General features: G+C 42.4%; 2 protein-coding genes across 2 annotated transcripts; both read right to left on the bottom strand.

The window, feature by feature from the left end:
• Positions 1 to 592: 592 nt before the first annotated feature.
• LOC148721413 (adenosine receptor A2b-like) lies at positions 593 to 2,925 on the bottom strand. Its single transcript, XM_088736489.1, has one exon. It carries the CDS (start codon positions 2,241 to 2,243, stop codon positions 1,365 to 1,367), a length of 879 nt encoding a protein of 292 aa, XP_088592615.1. The 5' UTR covers positions 2,244 to 2,925; the 3' UTR covers positions 593 to 1,364.
• A 5,994-nt stretch (positions 2,926 to 8,919) lies between these two features.
• LOC148721412 (melanocyte-stimulating hormone receptor-like) lies at positions 8,920 to 10,155 on the bottom strand. The gene has a single exon (XM_088736413.1). The coding sequence runs from the start codon at positions 10,015 to 10,017 to the stop codon at positions 9,076 to 9,078; it is 942 nt and encodes a 313-aa protein (XP_088592539.1). The 5' UTR covers positions 10,018 to 10,155; the 3' UTR covers positions 8,920 to 9,075.
• Positions 10,156 to 11,046: the final 891 nt, after the last annotated feature.

Genomic DNA, 11,046 nt, shown 5'->3' with positions numbered 1-11,046 from the left:
AAATGACAAACTTTTTTCTCTGATTCATCTGTTTGCGCAGAGCCCTTTAAGTGTTAAATTTCTTGTGGTTCCTTTATTCAATTTCGTGCGGTGTTATCAACACGAGGTTCCACCAAAGTTAGAACCCAAAGAAGAGCCAAAGAGTCGCGCTGAATTCACAAAATTTCACACTTGTGTTCGAGAGAAGTTCCGCTCACGCGGAGAGTGGTTCCGCTCACCGCCGCCTGGTTAGCTCAATTGGGATAGCGCCGGACTGCTGTGCGGGAGGTCGAGAGTTCAATACCGGCCGGACCAACACTCAGGGTCTTAAAATTAACTGAGGAGAATATGCTTCCTTTCTTTAACATCAAGAATTGGTTAGATATTCTAGTCTTCTCGGATAGGGACGAATAAATGGAGGTCCCGTCTCCTGCAGGGTTAGGGGCAGGAGACGTTAATTTCCCACGCACGAGATCACTGTGTGATGGATGTCCTCCCCTGGGGTGGGTTGGGTGGGTAACAGCGCTTTGGACAATTAGTGGATTTTAGCGCTTTATAAATAAAATTATTATTATTATTATTATTTAACAATCTTGGACTGCAAAACTTTCGCTCAAATCGGACTGACTTTATTCTTCACAATTCAGCTTTGTAATGTCTACGATCTATCCATCTCAAGTTTACAAAAATGCTGCATTTATTAGCTAAGGAAGTCCTTACCCAGGTGCGTAGTTCTTAGTGGGAAACAAAGCTTGCTCACTTTCTACAAGAATTCACGTGTACTAATTTCCTATCACACGCGAGTTTATTCAACAGTCATATTATACTGCTAGTCCATAAGTGGCTAACGCCCTAGAAGTAATAATAATAATAATAATAATAAAAATAATAGTAATCTTTATTGAGATGACTTTTTCATATAAAATATGGTTTTCAAAGAGGATCTCCAAAATATACCTGATATAATGCAACATTGTTTAATTTTATATGCCGCTACGCTTCCAGTTACATTCTTCAACTCTCTTTTTTAGCGGGAGCGAAATTACGGTTTACTTGATAAACAATCGAAGACACGATAAAAGAAGGAAATCGATTTTGAGCGTAGAAATGCTTCACGTGCACAACACTTGTATCTTAACGCCTGAGGGTTTCATTCTGTTTTTTTTTTTAGTAAGACCCTCTTAGTACATTTTATTTATTATAATTATAAAATGAGTTATTCAAGGGAGAGGTGTGTTTTAAACGAACATTTGACTATTTGACTATTTTTTACTCTTTGTTACGAGCGACTTTCATTGCTTTGCAACCGAATTGAGAAAAAAAAAAAAAGAAAAAGAAAAACCGCTTGGGGAAATGAAATAATAAGAAGAAATAAGTGGACTGGCTTATCCACATTTAAGCCTTGCAGTTATATTTCGCATTAGGTCCTTTACAGAGTGTCGAACGTCGCTCATTCTCCAGCAGTAGATAATAGGATTCAGAGATGAATTTACAAACATTAGTGTGCGACAGTAAAAATAAAAATCATCCCACCAATTTGGTTTGGACTCAAAGAATGGCGTGGCAAGAAGTGAACAAAAAAAAGGCAAATAACAAACTAAAAAAACAAAATATACATAAAATGTGTTGACGGCGGATTTCCTCAGCCTGACGGTATTTGCTAATTCACCATTCCGTGCGGCTTGCTGCACAGCCTGTACTTGTGAAGCCTGAATCTGGTCTGCATGGAGTCTTACTGCAAAGTAAAGTCTGAAGCTTGTAACAGTTATGAAAATGAAGCAAAGGCTCCAAAGGATGATTCTGATGTAGAATAATTTTGATCCATCAGTAATGACCCAAACGCAAACGGATGAAAGAATAGCACTGAGCACCCATGCTAAGATTACCAGACAAAGAACGCGTTTGTGGGTTACAAGTTCTCGATATCTGAGGTGGAGATGGATAGCCAGGAATCTGTCCAGACTTAGTGCCATGATACCAAAGAACGAAACATCAACGAGTGCAAATTGGATGAACCATAAACTTTTGACATCAAGGCTTCTTGAGACACTTGCAATGCACAACGGCTGAGCTACTAAACCGACAGCGAGATCAGAAACGGCAAGATTCAGCAGCAATATTTTGAAAGGTTCTGGTAAAGAGGAAGTTTTCCGTATGGCTTCAATTGTTATACTGTTGAAAGCGATCGCTATCAATGCTGAAAGGGCGTTCAAGACGACATTAACGAAATTCGTTGAATGGCGTGTACGTTCATCATCTGCCATTTTGCTACGAGGGAAGTTAATCGTTTATGTGAAAAAGTTGAATTCCACGCGGTTTTATTCAAGCTGAAAGCTTGTCAATTTGAAGATGCATGCAAATATTTAGTCTAAACCAAGCCAGATGTCTTCAGCTGCTTTGAGAGGAGACATGCAAAATGAAGAGCTGACAACATGGGATATGAATCATAGTGCCCCAAATGAAGTACTAATATTCAATGTGTTTCTAATCTACTCGATGTTTTACTGTGATATCATTCCTGGTTTCGATTTCAAGTCTTTATTTTCACGAAAGATTGGCAACGAGACTGAGACAAGGTAAAAAAAAAAACTAAAAAAGGAGGAAACAAACATGGTCATTGATAGCAAATGAGTATGAAATGAAAAAGTAAAAACTCGAGTGCTCATGCTATGGGTATCAAGTTAAAACTAAGTGTAAAGAATAATAGCTTCTGGCTTTCAGACATATACCAAACTAAAAAATTACGACTTAAGACTGAGGAGGTTTTACTAATCATCAAGATATCGACGATGTTTCCCACCATGTGGATGTCATAATTAGACAGATGAGCGGTATTCTCCTGTTCAATAGCCAAACTAATTGCATAAAAGCCATTCAAAGCTGAGTTACGTCTTCTTTTTTTAATTTGTGACAGAAGGCTGCTTTGTTGTCAGAGTAAAAATAGAACAATTACTTGAGAACTCATTATTGCGCGTCATGAACAACTCTTCATAAGTTTTTAAAATATACCTATGGAACTCACGTCCTTTTTCTTTCCTTTGCCAAATTCATCTTGAAAAATTTTCGTAAGACAACGTGGGGAAGGGGGGGGAGCGAAGGGAGGATTCTGGTTGTTGAGTCAAGATAAATTCACCAGATGCCCCTATAAGGCTCTGTAATAGTCCTATAACCCCCCAACGCTCATTGACAGTAAATTGTTAGTCAGTATTCTATAGTTCACCTTTATACTCTGTTGACAACGACCGATACCTCCTCTGCTCTCCCTGAAAAAACCATGGGATCCCCTCGGAATCTCCCACTCCCTAAGGCAATAAATAAGGACTGGCCCCTTGGGATTAAGGAGTCTTAGCTCCTAAGCTTTATTAACCATAGCTGCTTGGGTACCAGATTGGGTCTTGACATCTAAGAGGAGTCAATCTTCAGTTTGAGGGGGCCCGTTAACCGGCATTCGATTTCAGTTATTTTGAATAATCACTTTACTTTTATCAGTTTTAATTTCATATAATCTTTCGCATCAATACTCCACTAAGTTTTACAAACTGCGCAACCTTCTATAAACTAAAGTATGTATGTAAATCCTGCTTTGTCCCACCCGACAAAAAACTGTGTCATTGTCAGTTTTGCCTGATTAGCTGTAAAGTTGATACCAATCAAGAAATGAATGATTTATAATCTTCTGCACCAGCGATGATCGTAAACCGGTAGAAAATCTTGTGATCTTGAATATTTCCTCTTTTTACCATACCAAAATTTATTTCCAGGGGTGTTGCAGTCGAATAATTTTGTTTGGAATAAGGCATAAACTTGCTTCCTTGAACTAGTTTCTTTTCAAAGGGAGGGTGGCTAAAATCGCTTGACACAATCACTGAATACATACAAAAGACTACAGGGTCGGTACTTTGCTAAATTTTCCAAAACGCACCCCGAATAAGGAGGCAACAAATGTATATGATCGAATTCTGAGCGAAGTTTATACTTAAGTTACTAAGACATTATTAGCCTTTCCAACCTCAATTTAGTAGGTTTAAAAGTCACTGTTACATACATTTAAAGAAGCAAAATCTTAAAAAACTTAGGAATTCAAATGTCGTAGACACATGAATGGAAAGCCGAGTCAGTTCTGTAAAATTTTTCTATCTTGATCATCCATAATTCTGACATGAAAATATCTGTCGCAGTATGCCAATGGTAGAATATCGAATGTCTTTCATTCTCCAATGGTAAATAATTGGACTCAACGAGGAATTTACAAACATTAGAGTCTGTGAGAAACAATAAAAATGATATGATGCTGTGCTGCTGAAGCGATGTTTCCCAAAATTTAACCGGACAACAACACTAGTAAGAATATATTGGCATGTAACAAACTATGAATACAAAATATAAATAGAATACCCTGACGACTGCAGATTTTCTCAGCTTCCTAGCATCGTCCATTCACCATTCGGCGCTGCTTGTCGAACTTGTAGGGCTTCAATTTGATTTTTATGGCGTTTTGCTGCAAAATAAAGTCTGCAACTTATAACTGCTATGCAAATAAAACAAATACTCCAAATTACGATAACTACAACTTTAAGGTGGATCCAATTCAAGGAAACTGCTGAAAAAACAATATTTAACACCCACGGTAAAATCAGCACACCAACGACACGCCTGTACGTCACAAGCTCCTAATATCTGAGATGAATTTGAACAGCCAAGAAACTGTCCACGCTCAGAGCCATGACACCGAGGAACAATGTGTTAGAAAGTGCATGCAGATTTCCACCGAAGAACTTGACAGTAAATGAGCTATAGTACCTTGAAATCTTCAATGCAATAAATAATGGCCGGGCTATTAAACCAACAGCAAGATCAGAGACAGCAAGACTCAGCAGTAATATTTTTAGAAGCTTTGGTGACGACGACAGTCTTTCTCATGACGTGGATTGTTAAATTGTTCAAAATGATGGCTATCGGTGGATGTTATTAAAACTGGTAACGGGAAAGGGATAACGGGGAACGGGGAAAGGGGAAAGGGGAACGGGGAACGGCGAATAGGGAACGGGTGTACAACGGTAACCCACCTGAGAATTCAAAATGGCGGCGTAAAAGATGTTTACAAACACTGATTTTATCGCTAGGTCGCCGCTTGCAGCGAAATTAGACGACTCGCTTTTATTTAACTACTGCCAAGGCGAAGCCACGAAGCCTAGTATTCCGAGGCGAGTATTCGAAGTCAACGTTTCTGCAATGGCTGCCACCATCTGTTCTGACGTCCCTCTTTGTTTCTCCTTCTTGAAAGTTGCATCTTTTGGCAGGGTTTGGGTATGTTGGTTGTTTGCATTGCCCAACAGCATTTTTTGCTGATAAGTAGCAAGGAGGTAATATTTTATATTAACAAAAATGAGCTAGGAAACGTAATAACCAGCCTAGTTATTAAAGTTACTACATGGAGATATCTGCTTACCTTACCGCAAAATAACATCAGGAACATATCATTGTATCGACCTATAAACTTCCATGTAAACAATAGAGAAATCAAACATTGACAGAACTTTTAATAACATTTAATTTAACAGGAAAATATCAGTTATGTCTTCAAGAATGTAGGTGTATGAATTCACATTGAGTCCTTCAATAAAACCTACTCTTACCGTCCGTGCTTTTTGCTCCGACGATCGCGTTCGAAGAGCACGTACTCAAAACTAGTTGCCAGAAACTTTTAGTTCCCTTTACTCCGCCATTTTGAATCCTAAGGCGGGTTACTGCTGTACACCAGTTCCCCGTTCCCCGTTCCCCGTTCCCCGTTCCTCGTTCCCCGTTCCCCGTTCCGCATTCCCCGTTCCCCGTTCCCCGTTCCCCGTTCCCCGTTCCCCGTTCCCCGTTCTCCGTTTCCCGTTCCCCGTTCCCCGTTCCCCGTTCCCCGTTCCCCGTTCCCCGTTCCCCATTCCCCGTTCTTCGTTTCCCGTTCCCCGTTACCCGTTCCCCGTTCCCCGTTCTCCGTTTCTCGTTTCCCGTTCCCCGTTCCCCGTTCCCCGTTCCCCGTTCCCCGTTTCCCGTTCCCCGTTCCCCGTTCCCGGTTCCCCGTTCCCCGTTCCCCGTTCCCCGTTCCCCGTTTTCCGTTCCCCGTTCTCCGTTTCCCGTTCCCCGTTCCCCGTTCCCCGTTCCCCGTTCACCGTTCCCCGTTCACCGTTTACCGTTTCCCGTTCCCCGTTCCCCGTTCCCCGTTCCTTGTTCCCCGTTCCCCGTTCTACGTTTCCCGTTCCCCGTTCCCCGTTCCCCGTTCCCCGTTCCCCGTTCCCCGTTCCCCGTTCCCCGTTCCCCGTTCCCCGTTCCCCGTTCTCCGTTCCCCGTTCACCGTTTTCCGTTCCCCGTTCCCCGTTCCCGGTTCCCCGTTCCCCGTTTTCCGTTCCTCGTTCCTCGTTTCCCGTTTCCCGTTCCCCGTTCCCCGTTCCCCGTTCCTCGTTCCTCGTTCCTCGTTCCCCGTTCTACGTTTCCCGTTCCCCGTTCACCGTTCTCCGTTCCTCGTTGTCCGTTTCCCGTTCCCCGTTCCCCGTTCCCCGTTCCCCGTTCCCCGATCCCCGTTCCCCCTTCCTCTTTTCCCCGTTCCTCGTTCCTCGTTCCTCGTTCCTCGTTCCTCGTTCCTCGTTCCTCGTTCCCCGTTCTACGTTTCCCGTTCCCCGTTCCCCGTTCCCCGTTCCCCGTTCCCCGTTGTCCGTTTCCCGTTCCTCGTTTCCCGTTCCCCGTTCCCCGTTCCCCGATCCCCGTTCCCCCTTCCTCCTTTCCCCGTTCCTCGTTCCTCGTTCCTCGTTCCCCGTTCTACGTTTCCCGTTCCCCGTTCCCCGTTCCCCGTTCCCCGTTCCCCGTTCCCCGTTGTCCGTTTCCCGTTCCCCGTTCCCCGTTCCCCGTTCCCCGTTCCCCGATCCCCGTTCCCCCTTCCTCCTTTCCCCGTTCCTCGTTCCTCGTTCCTCGTTCCCCGTTCTACGTTTCCCGTTCCCCGTTCCCCGTTCCCCGTTCCCCGTTCCCCGTTGTCCGTTTCCCGTTCCCCGTTCCCCGTTCCCCGTTCCCCGTTCCCCGTTCCCCGATCCCCGTTCCCCCTTCCTCCTTTCCCCGTTCCTCGTTCCTCGTTCCTCGTTCCCCGTTCTACGTTTCCCGTTCCCCGTTCCCCGTTCCCCGCTCCCCGTTCCACGTTGTTCGTTTTCCGTTCCCCGTTCCCCGTTCCCCGTTCCCCGTTTCTTGTTCCCCGTTCCCCGTTCCCGGTTCCCCGTTCCCCGTTCTCCGTTCCTCGTTCCTCGTTCTTCGTTCCTCGTTCCCCGTTCCCCGTTCCCCGTTCCCCGATCCCCGTTCCCCCTTCCTCCTTCTCCGTTTACCGTTCCCCGTTCCCCGTTCCCCGTTCCCCGTTCCCCGTTCCCCGTCTGCCGTTTTCCGTTTACCGTTCCTTTTAACCAGTTTTAGTAACATCCGCTATCGGGGCTGATGATGCGTTCAAGTCAAAAGTAACGATGCTCGCACTTGTCAGGTTGACTCTTCTTTCTTGCATTTCTATTCTGTACTATGTCAAACACTCTCCTGTGTTTCACGGTGGCGAGGAGCTGTGCTTAGTGGTGAACCGGCGACCACTCGACGGGGAGCTACCGATAACTTAATCTTTGTTGACGAAAGGCCGGTCATCAAAATTCTGTATCAATAAGATCCACATCTCAAAACGTTTTAATTAAAATTCGCAAAAAGCATTCGCGTCCTTTTTCTTGAACTGACATAAATTTCTAAGATTTAAGTAAAAGAGTTTTGAATTTCCTATATTTCATGAAACGAACCTCTGCTTTACATATTGGGATTGTCTAATATGCTAATGCATAGCGGGGGCAGCGAGAGTCACAACTCAGGTTTTAAAACGGTGAATCAAACTAGAATCAAATTAAAGATTACCTATTTAAACAGTGACCTGAGAGGATGACAGTTTGGAAAATTTGTTCCAATGAAGTGTGCCAGATGATCATACGTCACTCAGACAAATTAAACGGTTATTTTTTTCATTTTGTTTTTGTGAAAAATTGAAACGAGACCGTAACTCTACTGTACGAGTCCCAAGTTTCTAAGTACCAACTGATTTCCCTTCAAGAAAAAATATTTCTGTTTCAACGCTGCGGTCTGAAGCATGAATACTTCCTCTACCAGGTGGCAATGACGCAAAAGAACTTGATTACGTACTTCAATCATTTCCGTCAAGAAAAACCACAAAATTCATATGGAGAATTGTCAGCATAGCGTAACTGTTCTGGACATTTTTGAAAACACAACGGCTACAGGAAGAAGAATGAAACCAGTTCTAACGCGCTTGACTATCAACCAATTAACTGATAAGCCGCTACAGAAAGAATTCCCATGACTATCGCGTAGGAAATTAACTCTGAACTCCCGATTAAAGGATGCCTCAGAGTTTGGTCTAGCTTGACCAATAGGAACACAGTACAACTTAAGAAAAACGACTTTCGGCTGCAGGTGTGCGGAAAAACCTGCGAGGCACTGAAAGCTTAAGCGATATTGATTATTCAGAATTCATCGGTGTTTCTCCGAAAGGCTAAGCCCCATTTCCTCTATTTTGATAATAACTTCAGACTCAGATTTTCATCATGAAAAATGGTTTATTTTCAGGAATATTTGCATTGAGGCGCGGGGAGAAAAAAAAATTTACACTATATACGCTTTGCATGAAGTATGTCAGTGTCAGATAAAGAAAAGAAGTCATCAATGAGGCTTCAAATATGTTATCTTCATTTTCTACTAAACGTCGTTGCAAAGGCTTTATCAAACACTCAGATCCTAACACAACAAAGATTGTCACAGAAACCCACTTTTACTGTCACGGTTTTTCTTTTTTTAATGGCACATTGAGCATCAGTAACCCACAAATTTTTCTAACAAAATCCGATCGAAACCAGAAGAGCATAGATATGATTCTTATTGGAGCGCTTAAAATTAAGATTTTTATTCCAAGTATTCATGTGTCTTATGATAGAACGCATTATTTTTCATAACGATTTTTGTTATAAGTGCTATACATAGTACTAAAAGTGTACTAATTACTCAGTCAAGATTAAGGTCACAACCGCCTCAACTTTCTTGTAAATTTCTCGTAGTGTGGATGCCATGTGCTGTTCTTGTTCTTTCATGCGAAGATTTCGTTGGCACTGATTCTGATGCCGACTTGCATGGGAATATGTTCCGCAGTACGTCCATCATGGTTTGACGAATTGGTCTTATCCTCCAACAGTAAATAACAGGATTCAATGAAGAGTTGAAAAACATAACGGTCCGTGAGTAGCGAAGGAAACTGTCTGCACTTCCATGTATTGCAATGAAAATTATACAACAATACATTGGCAAATAACAAACTAAAACTACAAGATACACATACAGTGTACTGACTGCAGATTTTCTCGGCTTTGTAGCACTTTCTACCTGGCTATGCTGTGCTACTTGCTGTACATGTAAGCTTGCCTGGATTTGGTTTCTGTGGCGTTTGATAGCTTGATATAGTCTAAAATTAACAATTGTCATGGAAACGAAACAAAGACTCCAAATTATTGCGACGAAGGAGAAGGCTGTATACGCCTTCCTCCAAATCCAAACTAGTGAAATACCCACACTTGATATCCATGTCACGATCACTGCACCAACAACGCGTTTGTGAGTCACAAGCTCCTGATATCTGAGATGAAGATGAACAGCAAGGAACCTGTCTATACTCAAAGCCATGACGCTGAGAAGTGAAGCGGTGCATAGAGCACATACGATGACCAGTAGCAGGGTGGATGCCAAGGAATTCTCCGAGGTGTCTTGCTTGGACAAAATGACAATTAGTAGGATGTACAATGGCTGAGCTAACAAACCAGCGATAAGATCAGAAACTGCAAGACTCAGGAGAAGTGTTTTGAAAGGTCCCGGTAAAGAAGAAGTTTTCCTCATCGCGTAGATTGTACAAGTGTTGAACACAGTGGTGGTGAAAGATGTTATGGCGTTCAAGACGAGATTAACGATGTACCAGACTTCCATCCTGTGGTCAAAAAGAAAACTACTGTGAACATCGCCACAAAGAAGTTTACAGTAAACTGACTTCCAGCTTTCTGACTGGAGATCGTCATCCTATCGATCGTGTAGTTTTCGCTCCCTTATAGCCAACGATATCACATATCACATAAAACGTCCGCCTGTTACTTTCTGTTCTCATAAAATTACGTAGAAACAGGTGACATATTTGCTTAGCTTTATATTGCCTATACCCGGTAGTATGCGAATGACTGAACTCACTTCAGTTCAAAGTTAATAAATGGCAAGATGAATGACCTTCTCTCCTTAAATGACTTAACGACTGGTTCATGCTTAGCGTGCGTTTATTGAAGTATAAATTGTTCCGTTTTATTTCGGAATACCTGTCACAGCTGGTAATAAAATTAATAAAGCTTGTCGCACTCTGTATTAAAAAAGCTGCCATAGTTTATAACAAAGCTTGTCGCGCTTTGTAACAGCTCGGTCTTTCTGTGGAAGTGCAGATAGTGTCGGTTATGGCGTAAGTCCTGTATCACCATCTTCGTCATTATTATTAATTTTCTTATCGTAGTACTGAACTTCAAGATGCTGAGCTAATTAAAAAAAAACAAAACAAAACAAAACAAAAAAAAAAACATAGGACGTAATAACGTAACCTATGTTCCTACCGGGATTATAACTTCCTATAATATACAACGTGCAGAAATGGTGGGAAACTAATAAAAAGAATTAAAACAGCTCGTGTTCCTTTAAAAACCTAGTTTAAAAACGACGTCTTAACATTTGCTAGAAAGACTGGCCACTGGTTACTATCAATTTTGCTAACTATTTACCATCTATTAGCTATCGTTGGGTCTACTTGCGCTCCGACCGTCTATACCGAGTTTATTATAAAGTGAGCCAACTTAATTTATTACAAAAGGTAATGGTGTGTTAGAAAAAAGTATGACAGCTTTTTAATGAAAAAGCGAGACTATTCTATTATAATGTGCGACAATTTCATTTCAAAGTGAGATGATTATTACAAAGAGCTAC

Source organism: Stylophora pistillata, chromosome 10, assembly GCF_964205215.1.
Source record: "Stylophora pistillata chromosome 10, jaStyPist1.2, whole genome shotgun sequence".
Lineage (NCBI taxonomy): Eukaryota > Metazoa > Cnidaria > Anthozoa > Scleractinia > Pocilloporidae > Stylophora > Stylophora pistillata.
This window is presented reverse-complemented; position numbering and strand designations above follow the sequence as displayed.